Source organism: Ambystoma mexicanum, chromosome 3q (assembly GCF_040938575.1).
Source record: "Ambystoma mexicanum isolate Mex_15411 chromosome 3q, UKY_AmexF1_1, whole genome shotgun sequence".
NCBI lineage: Eukaryota > Metazoa > Chordata > Amphibia > Caudata > Ambystomatidae > Ambystoma > Ambystoma mexicanum.
The window spans coordinates 1,208,391,710-1,208,410,239 of record NC_090926.1 but is presented as its reverse complement, the minus strand read 5'-3'; the positions used below and the strand labels follow the sequence as shown (position 1 = coordinate 1,208,410,239).

General features: G+C 44.3%; 1 protein-coding gene across 6 annotated transcripts in view; it reads left to right on the top strand.

The window, feature by feature from the left end:
• PDE4A (phosphodiesterase 4A) overlaps positions 1-18,530 on the top strand; it is a 1,505,614-nt gene that overhangs the window by 1,463,649 nt on the left and 23,435 nt on the right. For all 6 annotated transcript variants that reach the window (XM_069604083.1, XM_069604081.1, XM_069604086.1 and 3 more), the window contains 4 exons: positions 2,958-3,122; positions 7,769-7,868; positions 12,606-12,760; positions 13,942-14,064. In XM_069604083.1, coding sequence (XP_069460184.1) covers positions 2,958-3,122; positions 7,769-7,868; positions 12,606-12,760; positions 13,942-14,064 — 543 coding nt within the window. The remainder of the gene's footprint in view (positions 1-2,957; positions 3,123-7,768; positions 7,869-12,605; positions 12,761-13,941; positions 14,065-18,530) is intronic.

Here is an 18,530-nt window from a genome sequence, read left to right as displayed (position 1 = left end):
CCAAGCCTGGATGGAGGCATCCACTCTTTGAGCTTTTGGATCAGTCTGCGAACTGAAGATGAGGTTGAGCCAGCTCTTAAACCTAGAAATTCACACCTAAATGGAGCCACACACCCCTACCCCCCACCAAAAGCAAGATTCACCAGCTCACCCTGCAGTCGCTCGGCTCAGGTAAGTTACAAAAGTGCCAGTCCAGTCCTGTGATCTCGAGGACTAGAAGTTAGTAAACCCTCAAGAATCCAATGGAAGCAGTGCTATTCCTGCAAGCAAAGGCCCTGACCCTATGCTACCCTCTGAATCGCTTGGCCTATCGGACACACACTCGTGCTTCTGTTTCCCACCCTCAGAAGAGCTATGATCCTGAAAGCAACCATCATCAGTGCCAGGCTGCTGATCTCCTCTAGCCATCTATGGGAGCTGGACAACATGAGTGTGCCAGCTGGGCAGTATCTTAAGATGAAGACAAAGCGTCAGGAGCCCCAATGCCGGATCAGCGTGCAGTAGCAAAATGAAAGGCTGCCACCTCTGTGTTGCTTCGGAAACGCACTCCCAAATTAGGGTGGTCACCAGAGTCTTGGATGAAGTGCTGTTGGATCACAGTGGCTGCCAAGAGCACCAGGCTCTGCCAGGGCAAAACCTATTCCACATGTGATGCGGCCCATTTCACCACATCTGGATCTGCTGCGGAAGCACCTCAAAGAACACATGTGTCATGGGCACCACATGCCACAGGGGCACCACCCAAACCTCTACCAGCTAGAAGGAAAGAAGAGATGGGGAATACAAGATGGCACTCCTCCCATTAGGTGACAAAGAGCACTGGCGAAAGCCCACACAGTGCTGCTGAGTACAACAGTTATTATTTGTATTATTATTATTATTATTATTATTAATGTATTTATTGAGTGCTGACCGAGCTTTCAGAAGCAACGGAGCACTTTACAGAGGTATACAACAATACAGATACACAACGGGGCACTTTACAGAGGTATACAACAATACAGATACACAACGGAGCACTTTACAAAGGTGTACAATAATACAGATGCATAACTGAGTGCTTTACAGAGGTAACAACAGAACAGATATACAGCAGGGGTTAGGATACAGAGGGGCACAGAGGAGGGGTACACTGTACCGGGTGGTGGGGAACGGTGCTGCTGAGCGCACAGCACTAACACTAAAAAAACAGCAAGAACAGAACCCAAGACAGAGTGTGGAGGAGTAGGAGGCATACAAAATGGGACATTGGGGGACCGTTAGGCAAACACTTCCATAAAAAAAAAAGAAGTATAGAGGGGCTGACGAGGGCAGATAAGTACAGGGAGGGTTAACCGGCCAATCAACACAAGGCAGCACTTTGTGCTGTGAGACTCTGAACAGAGGTTAGAGCACCAAATACAATGGACGTTTACTGTTGTATCTCTTTATTGTGTTGTAACCTTTGTGATGTGATCCCTTGCAATCACAGGGGTGTCACAAACTCAGCTGCTTGGGTTAAATCAGCCATAAAGATAATGTGTGTATTGTTCATCTCTATCCTCTGCTGTCAAGTTATTATTATCAATAACTAGTAATCAGTCATTATTATCAATCACCGGGAGGATAGTTCAGGGGTATCTCCTTTGTCTTGGAAGCAAGCGAACGCAGAGCAACACAGGTTTGAATCCTGGTGTCACACTTAGGCACTGGTGTCCGGTGATAAGCGTGTTACCAAAGATTAATTAATGAACAGATGAAGTGGATGGAACGGATGAAGGGGATGGAACGGATGAATGGGATGGAACGGATGAAGGGGATGGAACGGATGAAGGGGATGAAGGGGATGGAACGGATGAAGTGGATGGAACAGACAAAGTGGATGGAACGGATGAATGCAACGGATTGGAGTGGATGGAGTGGATGGAAAAGATAGAGTCGATGAACGATGGAGTGGATGGAAAAGATGGAAAGGATGGACCGGATATAAATATTATGCTATGTATATGCTATGTACCTGCAGCCCCATGTTATCTGTATCACATGTTCACCCTATCCATCCTGTCGCTTTATATGCGTATGCCGCTATGTACGCACCGTCCTGCTCTCGTGCTTGGTCGCAGGTGCTTTACTGATAACCACCATATCACACTACTACGCTTACTCTATCCTATACAACATCATTCAACTAGAACACAGCTATACTATGACACATTCGGCCTAGCTGTTCTCATACTAACATGACACCACAAACACCTCATCATCCTAATAAAACACAGCTAGCTGAGCACATACCGGCTAGCTTAGGCGTCTCCTCCGGCCTAACGCAGCCAGATTTCAGTCTGGGTGTTCACCCTCCAGACTGAACACATCCAACTGATTTCCTCAACACCACACCTACCGCTAAGAAGCAGCTATCATGCAAAAACCACACCAGCTGCACACATTCGGTGTGCCCACGCACCATATGACACTCTCTCTCTCTACTGACATGAACTGCGGTTCCCGAGAGCGTTCAACCTACCAGCGCTTTGAGGTCATACCAATGATACATAAGGCGCTATATAAATACCAAATAACGTAACATAACATTACAATTAAAGTGACTAATTGGCGTATGTGTGTCTGTGTGTGTAGCTTAAGGTTCAGAGATTTAAAATTCTAATTGATCTGCCTCTGCCTTTCATCTCTGCAAAGCCAATGACCAAGTGCCATTGAGTTGAGTAACAACAACACCTGCTCAATGGAGTGCTACTCAGTCACAGTGACTGGTAGCAAGTGATATAATTTAAAACAAAATAGGTTTAAGTTGCAAATATTATAAAAACTATATAGGAAAAAGTAACCTGAATCTTGCAAGGGTCTGGTGAGCTTCTCTGGCACCACTTGAGCAAGTGTGGGACGCTGTCGAAGGGTGGGTAGATGTTGGTAAGTTATTCCTCTTTTGTGAGACCAATGTGATCCCTTCATCTTCCCAGGAGCGGGAGCTACTAAAAACCTTCAAGATCCCAGTGGACACCTTAATCACATACATCATGACCCTGGAAGACCACTACCATGCTGACGTTGCCTATCACAACAGCCTGCACGCAGCGGATGTCACGCAGTCGACGCATGCGCTCCTCTCCACGCCAGCGTTAGACGTAAGTACCACCTGGCCCTGTTGCCTGCCTGGGGTTAGGCCTCAAAGCACTCTGTATGAACTTGTACAGTGTGGGCAGTTGGATTGTGGGCACTGGCAGTGCCAGGAATACTCAAATGCCCATTGTACACTACTCTGCAGATCTGCTGTTTCATTGACGGATGAGATGAGTGTTGCGATTCATATGCGCTTTAATGTAATGATGTTCGAGAATATGCACAGTTGCCATTATGCTACCCAGGGTTGCCGTTACCCACTACAGGGCTGCCATTTCACCACTCAGGGTTGCCATTATTCCAGGAGTGAGAGTTAAACCCGACTTTACAACGCTACTTAACATTACTCAATAGTACGCAATACTCTCATCTCGCTTAAGGCTATTTATTTATTTTTACATTTGTAAAGTGGGCAAAAACCCACAGGCATCGATGCACTGCTTGCAGGAGGAGTTAAGGGGGAGTGAAGGGGAGTGCAAGGGAAAGGAACAGAGGGTTTCATAGCTTCATAGTCATTGAAAAAGGCTGGTTTTTAATTGCTTCCTGAAAGGCCAATAAAAGGATTCAGATCGTCTTTGGGGAGGGAGGTTGTTCCAGAGACGGGATGCAATGACTAGGAAACCGGAACCCCCTGCTCTTGTGCATTTCAAGTGCGGTTTAGATAGTTTGTGGCTGTGTATAGATCTTGTAGCTCTGGAGGAAGTGTTCTTGTTGAGTCTTTGCAAAAGTTAGGGTGAGGCGCAGTGTCTCAGAGACAGCAATGAGTGATCTAACGGATGTGCGGTCTATAACTGGAAGCCAGTGGGCAGCTCTTCTGAGTGCTGATACGTGATGACGTTTGGAGAGGTCCATAGCGCCCCAGATGGCATTGTTCTGGATAGTCTGGAGCTTGCAAAGGTTCCGTTCCGTGGTGCCGGCTAGGAGGGAGTTGCAATAGTCGAGCCGGGAGCCAATTGCAGCTCTTGGTATGGTCATGCGGTCATGTGAAGGGAGGAGGATTTTGGTAGCATTCAAGAGTTTGGTGGTATGGGCTGCTGATGTTGCAATGGCATTGACGTGCTGGGTCATACTGATGAGTCCAGATAGACGCCAAGCGTTATGACACTAGAGGAGACAGGGATAATACAGGCATCAATGGTAAAGGACTGGTAGGCTGAGTCCAGTTTGGCCAGACTGGACGGGGGGGGCTGACAGTTAGGATTTTAGTCTTGTCCTTCAGACAGAGTTGGTAAGAAGCAATCCAGCTTTGGATGATGTCCTAGATTATGTTAATGTTGCTGGAATCTTGTTCGTGGTTGCCTGAAAGGGGGGTGAGGATTTGGGTATCATCTGCGTAGTTCGTGAATGAGACACCCAGGGAGTCGAGGTGGTCGAAAAGAGGTTTTGTGTAGATGTTGTATAATGTTGGGTAGACACATGATCTTTGTGGGACACCGCAGGGGACGGGAGTTGGGTGGGCCGCTGAGCTTCATGCGTAGACAGGGATAGTTCTGTCTGTAAGGAAGGAGGAGACTAACTTGACAGCCGGCAGGGTGAAGTAAGGAGCTGCAGGGAGGTGGTGGCAGAGAGTCCGGCCGTTGACCAAGTAGAAGGCGGTTGAGAGGCCCAACAGGAAAAGGAGGGCTAGGTCACCTGCATCACGGATATAGGCTGGTTGGTTTTTAAGGTCTAGTAGAACTGACTCAGTGCCATGACCAAGGCGAAAGCTGGATTGTTTTGAGCTGAGGATTTTGTAGAGTTCAAGTTAAGAGTGTATTTGCAAATAGGCAGGACGGTCGAGAATTTCTAATAGGAAAGGTACAGTATTGATAGGTCAGTAATTAGTAGGAGAAGTGGGGGTCTAGAGAAGAGGGGAGATACAAGCTTCCTTGAGGGCTGGAAAGCTGTTGGTGAAGGAAGAATTGATGAAAGTAGTAATGATAGCACAGGTCTCGATGAGAGGGGCAGGGCAAGTATCCACTTGGCAGCGTGAAGGATTCAGGCCAGTAATAAGGTTTGAAGTTTCCAATTCTGTGACAGGGCGGAAATTGAAGGGAGGGTTAGTGAATGAGGAGGGGGTAGGGCCAAGGGAATGGGGGCGGGGGGTATATCTTGTTGGTCTTAGTTAGGATGGTTGATTTTTTCCTGAAGGGAGACAATTTATTTTGTATGGGCCTTCCTGGAAGTTTTGGCACCAGGTGTCGTCTTTGGTGCAATTGGAAGTTGGGACAATCAGGTTTCGAGCTCCCGTAAAATGGAAAATAGTTTACGAGAATGGGACTGAGCTTTGAGGAGTCTGTTTGAGAGTGTAGATGCTTTAGCAGTGAGGATGGCTTTTTTTATATTCCCTAGAGAGGTTTAGGAAGTTGCTTACAGATGGGGATTTGCGGCAACTATTTTCGAGGGCACGTTTTTGGGCTCTGCTGTCCTGCAGATACAGAGTAAACCAAGATTGTATGTGCCTGGTGGGTTTAGCTTTACAAGCTTTAGGTGGGGCAAGGTCATCAATAGCTGATAGGATGAATGTGTTGTAAATGTTAAGGAAGTTAGGTGGGTCGGGAGGCTCATACGAGGGTATGGTCAGCAGTGAGGTTGGGGACAAGGCATTCTTTGCTAAGGTTGTGGGATCATCTAGTGAGTGCGGGTGGTAAGGGGTGGTGTTGTGGACAGGGGTAGTGGGCACTCTGAAGGCGATGGTATAGGGATCTGAGCAGAGATTAGGGGAGATTACTATGCTATCCGCATCGCAATTCAAGTCAGCGATCCAATCTAGGGATCTTCCAAGTTGGTGGGTTGGGCTCGAGACGCACGGTATAAACCCAAGAGAGGTTAGGGGGTTTGCCAGCGAGAGGGCGACCTTCTCTGCCAGGTCCATCAGTCCCAGGTTTAGGTCACAGAGGAGTAGGACTTGAATGTGGGTCTAACACTGATGCTGAGAAGTGAGGAGGGCTCGTCCTCAAAGGATATGGCCGGACCACGAGGACGATAGATGACATGAATGGTTAATCGGGCTTATAATAATAATGGTCAAGTGTTCCGCTCCAGCAAACCACCTTTGTTAACGAAAACAGTCCATTCTGATTCCATTTACAAAAAATGGCATCTGTTTTTTTTACATTTTTATCTTAATTGTATAAAAATAAACCAATGTAAAGAACTAAACTCTATTTGTCTTTAGTCGTATATACACTATTTGTGTGTATGCCCATCATGTGCAAATATCAGAATTGAGCGCTGTACGAACCATACATATACATGCCTCACACCAGGTATTAGTCATACGGAAAACATACAGCAAACATAATATCACTGAATTGGATGTTTATGTTGCCAAGTGTGGATAGCTGGCTTGAACAATTGGGTCATTGTCATCATATTGACAATGATGAGCCCGTGCGGATATAAAAACATTTGGTTGGTTTGGTGGAACCCATGGGAATTCATTGTAGTTTTGGTAAGAGGGCAGCGGTCATAGGACTCTCTTTCAATTTGTGGTGGCTATAAGAAACACCATAGAACTCTTCCTGAATGGTAAGCGCCCATCGAGAGCCTAAAGAGTTCCTAATGATTTGGTAAGATCATATAGGGACAACTTTGAGGGTTTTTGTGTGTAATTTATTGTTTATTAAGGGATAAATTTCAAAGATGACAATAGATGTTTTAAAGACTAAATGCATCTCTAAAACAGAGTCAGGCTCACGTTCAATGGGGGCGTAACAGAAATGGAAAACGTAAACTCCTTGCGTGAGGCTTTTACTCATTCCATTAACGTTACCCACCATTTTCAATCATTTATATGGCAGAGAGGAAAGACGGAAGGCAACTTGTGTTTCTGCCACCTCCTTCCTCTCTGGTCCTGCATTTGCAGCGCCATGGATTTTCATGCTGGAGTAAATGCTGGAGATTCCGATGGGATTCGCCAGCCTTATGGCCCAAGCATAAAGCAGGTGGACATCTAGCATGGTAGGCGACGTTACAATTACAAATACGTGCTGTCCGACATGCTTGCATGTCAGAGAGTGTTTATTTTTCAGTGTAAACACTGCTTACCCTGAACACATGGTAAGCAGTGTTCACAAATGAAAATGAAACGCTCACCAACATGCAAGCATGTCGGAGAGCGCTTATTTGTAATTGAGAACGCTGCTTGCCATGGCAAGCGGTGCTCACAATCAAAAGTGAACACTGCCAGACAGCGTTTACTCACTTTGCACTGCGGAGTACAAATGTGAAGGGCAAAAGGGGGTGTACCCTGCAGTGCCAATGGACACAAATTGATGGTGGGGAGCCATTTACGTTGCAGTGTAAACATAACGGCTCCCTGCCCATCAAATTAGGATTTTAATGAGCATGAGCCTGTGTGTTGAAATAGCAAACATCGTATAACAATTTCACAGCAAAACACCACAATATCCACACTTAAGCATCAAGTGATACCCATAATTATAGAAATGGAACTCTGTAGGGCATGGGGGACTGCTGAGAGAGCAGACACATGGCACAGGGGCCCTCTCAGTGGCACACAACTCTGCACTGCCTGGCTGAGATTTGGTTGTGTGTCCAGTGGATTTTATTTCCAAAAAATGGTAATTTGGTTGCTCTTCCTGTCAGGTGAACTGATGCGAGAAGATCGATGTTCAATGCCAGCTCCCAGTTTTGGTCTCTTTTTCAGGCGGTGTTTACGGATTTGGAGATTCTGGCTGCAATATTTGCAGCCGCCATCCATGACGTGGATCACCCCGGAGTATCAAACCAGTTTCTCATCAACACAAGTAAGTGGGCGCCGCCACTCTCCCAGAGGCCGCAGAGAAAGCACCATCCTTCCATCTCTCGATCTTTATACACTGTTTCAGAGGGTGCGATTTGTTTTGCTTTGATAAACTCACAGAGAAGAAATTCTGTCGCTGTAATGATGGTACTGTCCGTTGTCTGCTCCACATTTTATCTGACAGTGTGAGCACCTCTCAGCGGGACTCCCATGCCTTTATTAGGGAGGTGCTGGTATTTCTCAGTAGTGCTGCAATATATTTAATGGGATAATGGCTGCACCACAGAGCAGCGGGGAAAGGTAAGGGCCCACAAAAAATTTAAAGAATTTTCTTTTAAATTGTATTTGTTTTTTTTGCTTCTAAGCCATCCCTCTCATAATGCCCTGGCTTTAAATCTTTGGAGGTAAAGTGCAGACTTGGGTTAATACTAGCACCTCATTCTGACCATAGGTTTAAGTCTAAATTCATATTTATATATAGTGATTCAAGTTATATTATGACAATTGGACAAGACTAATATGCAAATGGATATTTCTCCTCTGAGAAGGGTACAGTGAGCCAACACGTGGTTGTAGACTCTCCCGAGCAGGAAACTACCCAGAGAACAGGTTATTTGGCCATGTTCGTTCTCAGTAGAGGGGCTCCCAGACCTTTGGGGCATACATGTTTAGGAACTTGGGGTTTCACCCTATGTTGCCGAGGATAATCCAGATGTGTACCCCTTGCTCACTGTGTTTAGAGAGGCACAGCTTCACCTCACTGATGCTGCCCAGCCAGGCCACAACACGTGCCTGGGGTAGCTGATGGTACTTTTGTTCAGAGGAGAATTGCCATAGCATTTTGGTACTGGACTGCCCCTGGACAGGACAAAGACTGATATGCAAATGGGTATTCCTCCTCTGTGAAAGGTACAGTGAGCCTAAAACGTGGTTGAAGACCCTCCTGAGTGGGCACCTTCCCAGAGAACAGGTTATTTGGTTGTTTTCGTTCTCGGTAGGGAGCTCCCAGACCTTTTGCATGTATCATGAAAGTAGTGTCATCCCAATTTGTAACTACTTTAATATAATCCAACTACTGCCATAGTAATTACTCTAATTATGAATAGTGTAGTCAAGTGGTTTTCTCCAAATGCAGTGTTTTAATATTGTCAAAAACGTTGTTCTGAATCGATGCCCTATAACCTTAAAAACCAATCACCAGGATAACAGTACATTTCAGTCATTAAGTGAAAACATTTTTCAAAGACATGACTATTTTCATTTCGTCATTTTCTTTTTAGACAGAAACCACATCTGTCATTCAAAAAAGTTATTACCTCATAGGAACAAGTGTTGGGTTTTTCAACCGCACAACAATTCGGCGTGCCGGATGTCACTGCTGCCAGAAGTCACTGCTCCCGGGAGTCTGCACGCGGCCATATGACTCGTGTTTATAAACATACTCATCATGGACAGAAAAAATAGACATTTGCCGCAATGTAATTCTCCCGGAGGCATGAGAATTGCCACATTGCTGTAATTAACTCCAATATAAATATAAGCAAACACTCAAATAAGATAAAATGCCTATAAACATAAAGGTTCTCATTAGGAAGCTATAAGGAGGATATTTTTTATAAACAAATAAAAACTGGATGGGCTTGGTACAAAGGCAGGTAAATCAGTATCCTAATTTTTTTAAAAAATTTGATGAAAAGTTGTTTATAGTTTACAAAAATAATTTAAACTTTTACAACATATCAAACATTAGATACATAAAACACATTTTTCCTTGAGTTTATATTTGTACTTCAACAATCATTGGTTAAAATCCATTTTACTTTGCATATAGCACCCCAATATAAATATTATCCTGAAGGGATAGTATTCACACCGATAGTCAACCAAAATGCAACAAAATCAGCACACCATGAGGACAATTATACTCAGTCAATTTCAATGTTTTGATTAAGGCTCGTATTATATTTTAGCGAGGCATCCTCAACGTTGTATAGTGACCTAGACAGTGCTAAAATGAACCGCATGCTGATCCCTGACATGCATCGTTCCCAAAAGAAAATGTGTGCAATTTCAGTTTCATCAGGACAAAATTCACCCAAGGTTGTCTGCCTCACTTCTTCAAAGAACGGGCAGTATTGCAATAAATGCTTAGTTTTTTCAATCTGCGTTTTACATAAACAAAAGCAACAACTTAAATCTACTTCCCGGAGTTTCACCATATCCCACCTTTGCATTCGTTCCAGGGTGAAAAACTAGTTCAGTTTAAATCTCAGGTATATATTTCTGACTTTACTACATGGACATTGGATGATATAAGCAGGACGAGATCCCCTCTTCCTAGGTCTAGAAGCGTATTCAACATAAAGTGAATATTTTTTCATAGAATCTATGGTCTCAATCCAGTCCCTGTCATAGAATTTACTTTTATTTTTAGAGAGTCCAATTAGAAAGTCCTCCATTGGAACATCAATTGATTCTAGGATTTTGTCCATGTTCTCTTTAAACTGAGTCAATTAAGTTACTGACCCTTCACCTAGTAATACGTTTAAGTCCTGGAAGAGTGAATCTCTGGGAGGGGATAATATTTTAGTATATCTAGAAAGTTGTCGCCATTTCCATCTTGCTGCTAATGAAGATAATCCTATCTTGTGACGTACAATAGAATTAGGTGTAGAGGCAGACAAACCTAACGTACGTTTCCACAGATTTCCTTGGATTTTCTTCAAAGGCAACAGAGTACCCCGAATTCACAGTACATTGATTGCTGTTCACACATGAAAAATCTTATCTGTTGCCTCTTAGTTGTTTTATGTTGTCTTTAGAATTCCGCTTTGAATTGTTTGACAATTGAACTGTGTCTGTTTTGACAAACCTCCACAGAGGTTGGGTTTGTTGCATACACACCATTTTCAACTCTGTCCCGAGCATTGGTGGTAAATGGTGTTTTAAAGCATTTACGTTTATGTTCTGTTATGGTCCAACAAACCATTGATGATGTCTATTCTCTCTCTGTAAATTGTGTTGTGTGTTTTTGACTCATGCAATTACAACATAAAAAGTCCTCTAGAGATCTTTCTCTATGATAACAATTTCGAAGAGTCATTTTTTCAAACCAATTGTGGGAGCCCTACGTGTATGAGTACCCTTGAACCTATTCATTGGTGTATTTTGTTCCTTCTTTAGAAAAATGAATGTCATCTGGGAAAGTATCCTCATTTTCAAGCAGTCATATTACTCGAAGCTTTCAAAAAATGAAACAAAAGGGGGCAGTTTGCAGAAGGCTGTCGATAAGAACACCCACTTTGCTAGGCCAGATTTCACACCGTGTGTATAAGAATGTGGCACTCCAATTACGCTGCCCTGCTCACTGTCTGCACCAATATTGCACCGAGCCATCAAGGATATATTGTGCAGATCGCTGCTCAACTTGGCTTCTGGGGATATAGCACCCAGCTGGGTATGCAGCACCTGCAGTGCCATTGTCGATATAGCACAGCTGCAGTCCCGGGACTCATTGTAATGGTGGCACACATCCGGGGCATCCCAAAGTTTAGAGTCCAGGTCTCGGGAGGATAGCTCAGGAGCAATGTGCTCGCCTTGGAAGCAAGACAACACAGAGCACCACAGGTCTGATCCCTGGGTGCACACTTAGTAACCTCTGGGTATTAAGCGCGTTATAAATAACCTATCATATCATTTGTCAGAGTCTACGCAAGCATCGGTACAGAGACCTCCTAAGGTGTACTTTTTCAGTCCACAGTGCCGTAGCATCCCCGGTGGAATAGGGTGGTGGCTGAATTTATGGTGTCGACCAGTCTGTGTCGCAGTCTTATTGCCTCAAAGACCTGCAGCTCTATCAGATCTTTCCTAGGTTAGGTGATGTCTCTTGTTTGACATGTACAGGAATCGGGGCATATGATAAAGGGATTTGAGCAGGAGAACACCATTTGGCAAAGTGGGGAAGCTGGCATTTTTAACTGATGTGTCTTGGGACAACATGTTAGACAAAATTCCTCCAACGCTCCTCCAATAACCCCCTAACTTAGAAAAAGGGGCAGAAGGCCCAGAAAAAGGGATAGGATAAGCAGGTACTTTCTGTCTCATAGGGTCCGGGTGGCACCACTTCTCTCTATGAGTTCCTGTCTTATGGACACGTTTCACTATTGAGAGGGTGCCTTTCTGTCAGAAGGCGATGCATCCATGATGGATCGGCCCCTTTTTTAAAGTCAATAAGGTAGCTGAGCGCGTTAGCGCTTGCGTACAGCATGCAGTAACAAATTTGATTTTTGGCAGCCTGTCATCTCCGGAATGAAGTGCTCTTTAGAAACATAATGCTATTTTATTTTCCCCAGCATCAGTGGGCCATCCTGATGAGTTATTATTCAAGCTTTTGATCTCTTGCCCACCACATGGGACATGACTAATGAGGCAGTGTGTAGACTGGCATCATTTTGCCCATCCCACCCCAGACAAATTATAACCTTTAAGAGTAAAATAGAGTGCGAGGACTGAGCACCCACAGGCTCCTTGAGTATCCAATCCAAGAGCTATACCTCACCTCCGCAAGGTACTTGAGTGGATCGTAGTCACGTTTTTGGGCTCCGCTCTTGCCGGTCATCTCGCTCCTCCTTGGGCAATGCCGCACCTCTCCATTTCTCCCTGGATATTGGCAATGTGTCCTGTGTTCCGAAAGCCCCACCCCCCTGCCGGGCCACCTGACTCTCTCTCTTGCGTCTCTTAGATTCGGAGCTGGCGTTGATGTACAATGATGAGTCTGTGCTGGAGAATCACCACTTGGCCGTAGGATTCAAGCTTCTCCAGGAGGAGAACTGTGATATCTTCGTCAACCTCACCAAACGCCAGCGGCAAACCATGAGGAAAATGGTCATCGATATGGTAATCATTGGCACTCTGTTTCTTTAGACAAATACATTTTGAAGTGCAATCATTTGCACATTAATTGCGGGATTAGAACACTAGCAGATGGAAGCATGCTTTCCGGCTAAATTACATGACTGTGGCATGATTGTGGGAAAATAACTAATGTGTGTTTCATCACTGGCCACATTTTTGATAGGGACCTGATCAATGGAAAATAACTAATTTGTCTGAATAACATACACAAATAACTGGTAAATCCATGATTCGAGGCACAGCAACTGTCTGATTGAGCATGATTATAGGTACTGCAAGTGTCCGATCTGTCATGGTTACAGGCATAGCAAGTGTCTGATAGTGCATGATTACAGGCACTGCAAGTGTCCGATCTATCATGGTTACAGGCATAGCAAGTGTCTACGCATGCTTACGGGCACAGCAAGTGTCCGATAAAGCATGATTACAGGCAAAGCAAGTGTCCGATCGACCATGGTTACAGGCATAGCAAGTGTCTGTGCATCCTTAAGGGCACAGCAAGTGCCTGTTTGAGCATGATTACAGGCACAGCAATTTTCTGATCGATCATGGTTACAACATAGCAAGTGTCTGATAGTGCATGATTACAGGTACAGCAAGCGTCTGATCGATCATGGTTACAGGCATAGCAAGTGTCTGATTGAGCATGATTACAGGCACTGCAAGTGTCCGATCGATCATTGTTACAGGCATAGCAAGTGTCTGATTGAGCATGATTACAGACACAGCAAGTGTCCAATCGACCATGGTTAGAGGTAACGCAAGTGTCTGATTCAGCCTGATTACAGGCACAGGCACAGCAATTATTTCGATCAATCATGATTACAGGCACAGCAAGCGTCTGATTGAGCATGACTACAGGCACAGAAAATGTCTCAGCGTGTTTACAGGCATAGCCAGTATATGAGCATGTTACGTGCCAGATCGACCATAGTTACAGGCACAACAACTGTCTGATCGGGCATGATACATGGCACACCAACAGCCTAGTCGGATATGATTGCTAGCACAGCTACATGATGGGATATTATTACTGGCATAACAAACACCTGTCATGCCTGCCTCAGCATTATGTGTCTCTGATCTGCCCCTATAGCCCATATGGGTTTCTTATCAACAACGTACAATCTGCTAACACTCTATTCTCTCTTTGTCTTTCTTAGGTGCTTGCTACAGACATGTCCAAACACATGAGCTTGTTAGCAGACCTCAAGACCATGGTGGAGACCAAGAAGGTGACCAGCTCTGGTGTGTTACTGCTGGATAACTACACCGACAGGATACAGGTGGGCGCTGATTGGCTTCTCCATCTCTCATGACATATGCAGGCTACATGTCACACACACATTTCAAGAAAAGGGGAATCCCACCCATGAGCAGATTTGAACTTTATTTGTCCATCGCCCCAACATGAATTGCTTATTCAGTCCCATTTTCTTTCTACTTTCCCAGATTGCCAATCAAGCTGAAACAAAGCAAGCTAAGTGCTCATATTGTTGTGAGTGGCCACTGGATTAGCATCATATCACTTATTTATTTGACATTAATAGTTTAATTTAGAAGGTCAGCGTGCTTGCTATGTCACAGCTTGCTAGTGTTTCTGGGACACATTTCTTAAAACAGATTCCCAGCTGAATAGCTTAATTTTTATATCCGTAGCGGGACATAGGGCATCTCTATGAATAGAGACTGGTGCAGAGTCCTAGTCTGCCCCCAGTCTCTGTGAGTTACTCGGTGAGAAAGGAGCTGCACGACATGGCAGTCCTGTTTTCATTACCATTAACTTTTGCTTCATAAACCTTTCCAATGCGCGGAGCACAGCGCGGAGTCTGGTGCAGAGTCCCAGTCTGCCCCCAGTCCGCCCCCCTGGCTCGACCTGACCTGGGTAAATGACGCTTCGGCCGAGGGCCCTCAGACTTGTCAGAAAACCCTTCAACACCGGCACATGTTTAACCCGTGGACGGCGATGAAAGCCCCAGCGGGAGCAAAGGTAAGCAAATCAGCAAGTCGAACTTTGCTTGCACCTTATACTCTACCTTCAGCGCTAGCTCCACTGTTAGACCTTCAAATAATGTCTTTGAGCCGAGCCGTGTCGAGCCGTGTCTGCGAGTCGCCACCCCTCAACTCAAACATTGATTCTGCTGTAAATCAATTAGTTAAACAAATACATCAAGGTCAGCACGGAAAACATGCATTCGTGCAAGCTGATTCAGTTGCTAAGGAAGGGGCTGCCGCAGCAGGTGCAGCTTTGGTTGCTCCCCCTTCTCCTGTTTCTCCTGTGACCTCAATTCTTCAACAGCCAAATGGCAACACAAGCAATGAGATAAATGATCGGACTGCAAGCCCACCTTGCATAGCGGATGTACCACTCTCCCCGGCCAATCCAGACTATCAATCCATCTGGGACGTGAATACTGAATCCCCTGTGTTTCTCAAACAGATGCGATGGAAACAGGATCTAAAAAACCTGTATATACCAACGATAAAAGAATTCTCTCATTCATGGTTAGTGACGACGAGTTAATGAGCATTCCAAACGTCGAGGGGAAACATCTTACCTCTAACTCTACAGGCTCAGGTGACGTATTGCTGCTGAATTTGCTTCCGAACCAAAACAAAGCTAAAATATGCACATTCTTGAATAATGGTATGTCATCAACGACAAACCTTCCAACTTGTACTCCAATGCCGCCTTCTCGCCTGACGCCGGCAGAGCCCAAATCATGCCATGTCCAACCTTTGCCACATAAAGGCTATAAAACAGCTATCTGTCACGAGATACCACAGCAAACCATTGTGTCACAAACAGGCAAAGACAAGCCCTATGTAAGCCCCTCCTCTCTACATCATCTAAACCACTTGGCAAAGACATCAATTCAAGTGGCATTAAAGAACAAGGGGGACAGATGTATGCCGAGACAAAGTTCTGATGTCATGGATCTAGGAAACCTCACCGTCTATGCATGCCAAGCTCCTGAGCAAACAGGCGGGCTAACTACAGTAACGCCAGGATGCCTATCTGAATAGCTAAAGCCATCGTCTGCACAAGACTCTCCAATCAGCTCAATTCTAAGGCCAACCAACATGGACACGAGTTCCATCGCAAGAGCGCGACGATTACAACGTATAGATGTGCTCAAGTCTAAATCACAGCTCATGACAAAAGAGCCGGACCATCTTGTAGCGAATTCAAGCACTCCTCATGCACAAACCAAGCGCTCTCACGAACAAACCCAAGCGCTCAATCTAACAAGAAACTACTCTCCACCCGATTCACGTTTCAATCTGGATTGCTCACATACCTCCTCAATTGCTCACGAGCCCACAGCAGCCTTTGCTCCACATCTGAGCGTTTCTGTTGAAGTCTTAACTCAGATACACAACAACGTACTAGCTGCCTCTGCTGTTGCACTCGCTCCTTTCACTAAATTATATGAATCATTAAATGGAATAATAAATGACCAAGGGGCCGTGCTGCCAAACCTGGTACAAGAAATAGAAAAAATAGACCTCTTCACAGGATTTCTGCAAGCACAGATGGCAAAGGACGCAGATCTTTCGATCAGGTGGCAAGAATGCCTGAGTGACTTGGCCGCTCGGCATCACTGCCAAAATGATTGTTAGAAGCAGTCAAATGGATGAGAAAAAACGCTAGTCATGATCAAATGATACAAACATCGAAACTTAACACACAGAACGAAGTTGTTTCCTCAAACCGCACTGCTCCTCATCCAAGTGCCTCAAAACCCGGAATATTGCAGCCGCCTCCTCTTCTAACAGAATCTGAAACACCTCAGGTGGTCCTAATTTCTAAGAATAAGGATATCTCTCCAGCAAATGATAATGTTCTCCAGTTGGATGTCCCCACTGTACATGATGAAACACTTGGACAAGTCAGAAACTAAACAAAATCGTTCAACATATTCAGCGGCCCTGCCAAAACTATAGCAACGAGTGAAAACTCTTGCAAGTCACAAAAGCTTGTCAAAAAGACAACTGTACTTGGACAAAAAGGCAAACAACAAAAACATGTTTGTCAAAATGTGAAAACATTTATAAGAAACATCACAACGCCAAAAAAAACAAGCCTCTTTGAACGAAAAAATGGTCCAATACAGCTTGATCTTCAATCAGAATTAGTTTGTCCAGGAAAAAGGATCCAATCAACTACCAAACAAGCAAACGGCAAAACGCTGGCGCTTGGAGTCTGGCGAAAAAAGTACTTCTAGCTCTGTGGCCGAAAGCTTTGTTGACTTATGCAATCGATCAACGTACTCAATTGAAAGTGAAGATACTCCTGATCCCTCTTCAGCGGATCCTGCAACTGTACTTATGATATACATGAAGAGAGGAAAAACTACCGAGAGGTAATGAAAAAGGAAAACTCCAATGTTTTGCAGGCTCATTCCTCAATTGTAAGCTCTGAATTAAATCCAAAACTAACAATAAATCAGAAGAAAAATGGAGTATACCATCGATCTAGAGTGCATGGCGACAAAAGTCCGAAAACAAACATGTGTCTATGGAAACTTCGCCTACAAAACATCCAAACTGATGACAACGAGGTAAATCTAAACCGAGCCAATGTTTTGAGATTATTTGCCTGCATTCCACAACTTCAGACAATATCTTCTGATAACATTAAAATTGTTATACAAAAGAGAAAACTTCTGACCAGGTACTGCTCCATATAACATCTTCTGCAGTGAAAAATATATTATTACAAGCAATAGAAGAGCTGCTTGTATTTGGATTTGACATCACCTTGGAACCTGAAATATCGAGTCAAATTGAAAAATCGATAAGTAGGGTAAGTATCGACGTGCTTCAAAGTGAAGATTGCCGGACTTCCTTGCGAAAATCATTATCATATTCCCAGGTAACTCGACGTGGCTCTGGAAATCAAGCCGCAGTCGAAAGAAGTAGTGCCGGGACTCGCTCGACAAACGGAACTCACCAATAACAATGAGTGACACAGACAAAGCCCGAGCAGACAGTGCTTTCTTGGACCACTTGTGGGTTCACTCATCTGTTTAACAACTTCACAGAATCCCTAGATGAAGTTTTTGCAATTTGTCTGCAAAAAACCTCGCTACGTGATCCTCCGACCCAAGATGGTTTCGCAACTTTCTTAAATCCAGCAAAAAAAAAAACGCCAAATGTCATCCCTTCTCAGGCTTAATAACCCTACTGAAAATCCACAAATGGATGACTCCTTTGGTGTCAGTAAATCCAAATTCATTTGTACAAGGTACCCTAGTACAAATAGCTTCTTCTAATTTAAACAAGAATTTCCATTTATTACTAATCAACCGATATTGGAACCCGGTAATGATCACAACTAAGAACTTCATAAACACAGTAACAAACTGAATTGACAAAGCTTTTCTCAATTATAACAACTTATCAGTAATCATATGTGGTGACCTAAACTGCAGCTGGTTTAAAAAAAAGAAGACAAACGTACAGCTACCAGACAACGAAGTAGCCGAAAGAGGACAACTCTGGTCACAAGCCCTCGCATCACGAAACTGTCAGATGGTCAATGGAAACACCAAAGGCGATCAGCCGGTAATCCAACGTGGAAACGATTACAGAGTAGAAATACCTTAGACTACATCTGGGCATCTCGAAACTTTTTGAAAGAATGACTTCACTTCATGTAGTGCTGATGGAACATAGTGACCATGATATGTTGCGTCTTGTGTGGGAAAGCGAAGGTCATGACTTGCCTGACAAACATGCAGTTCAA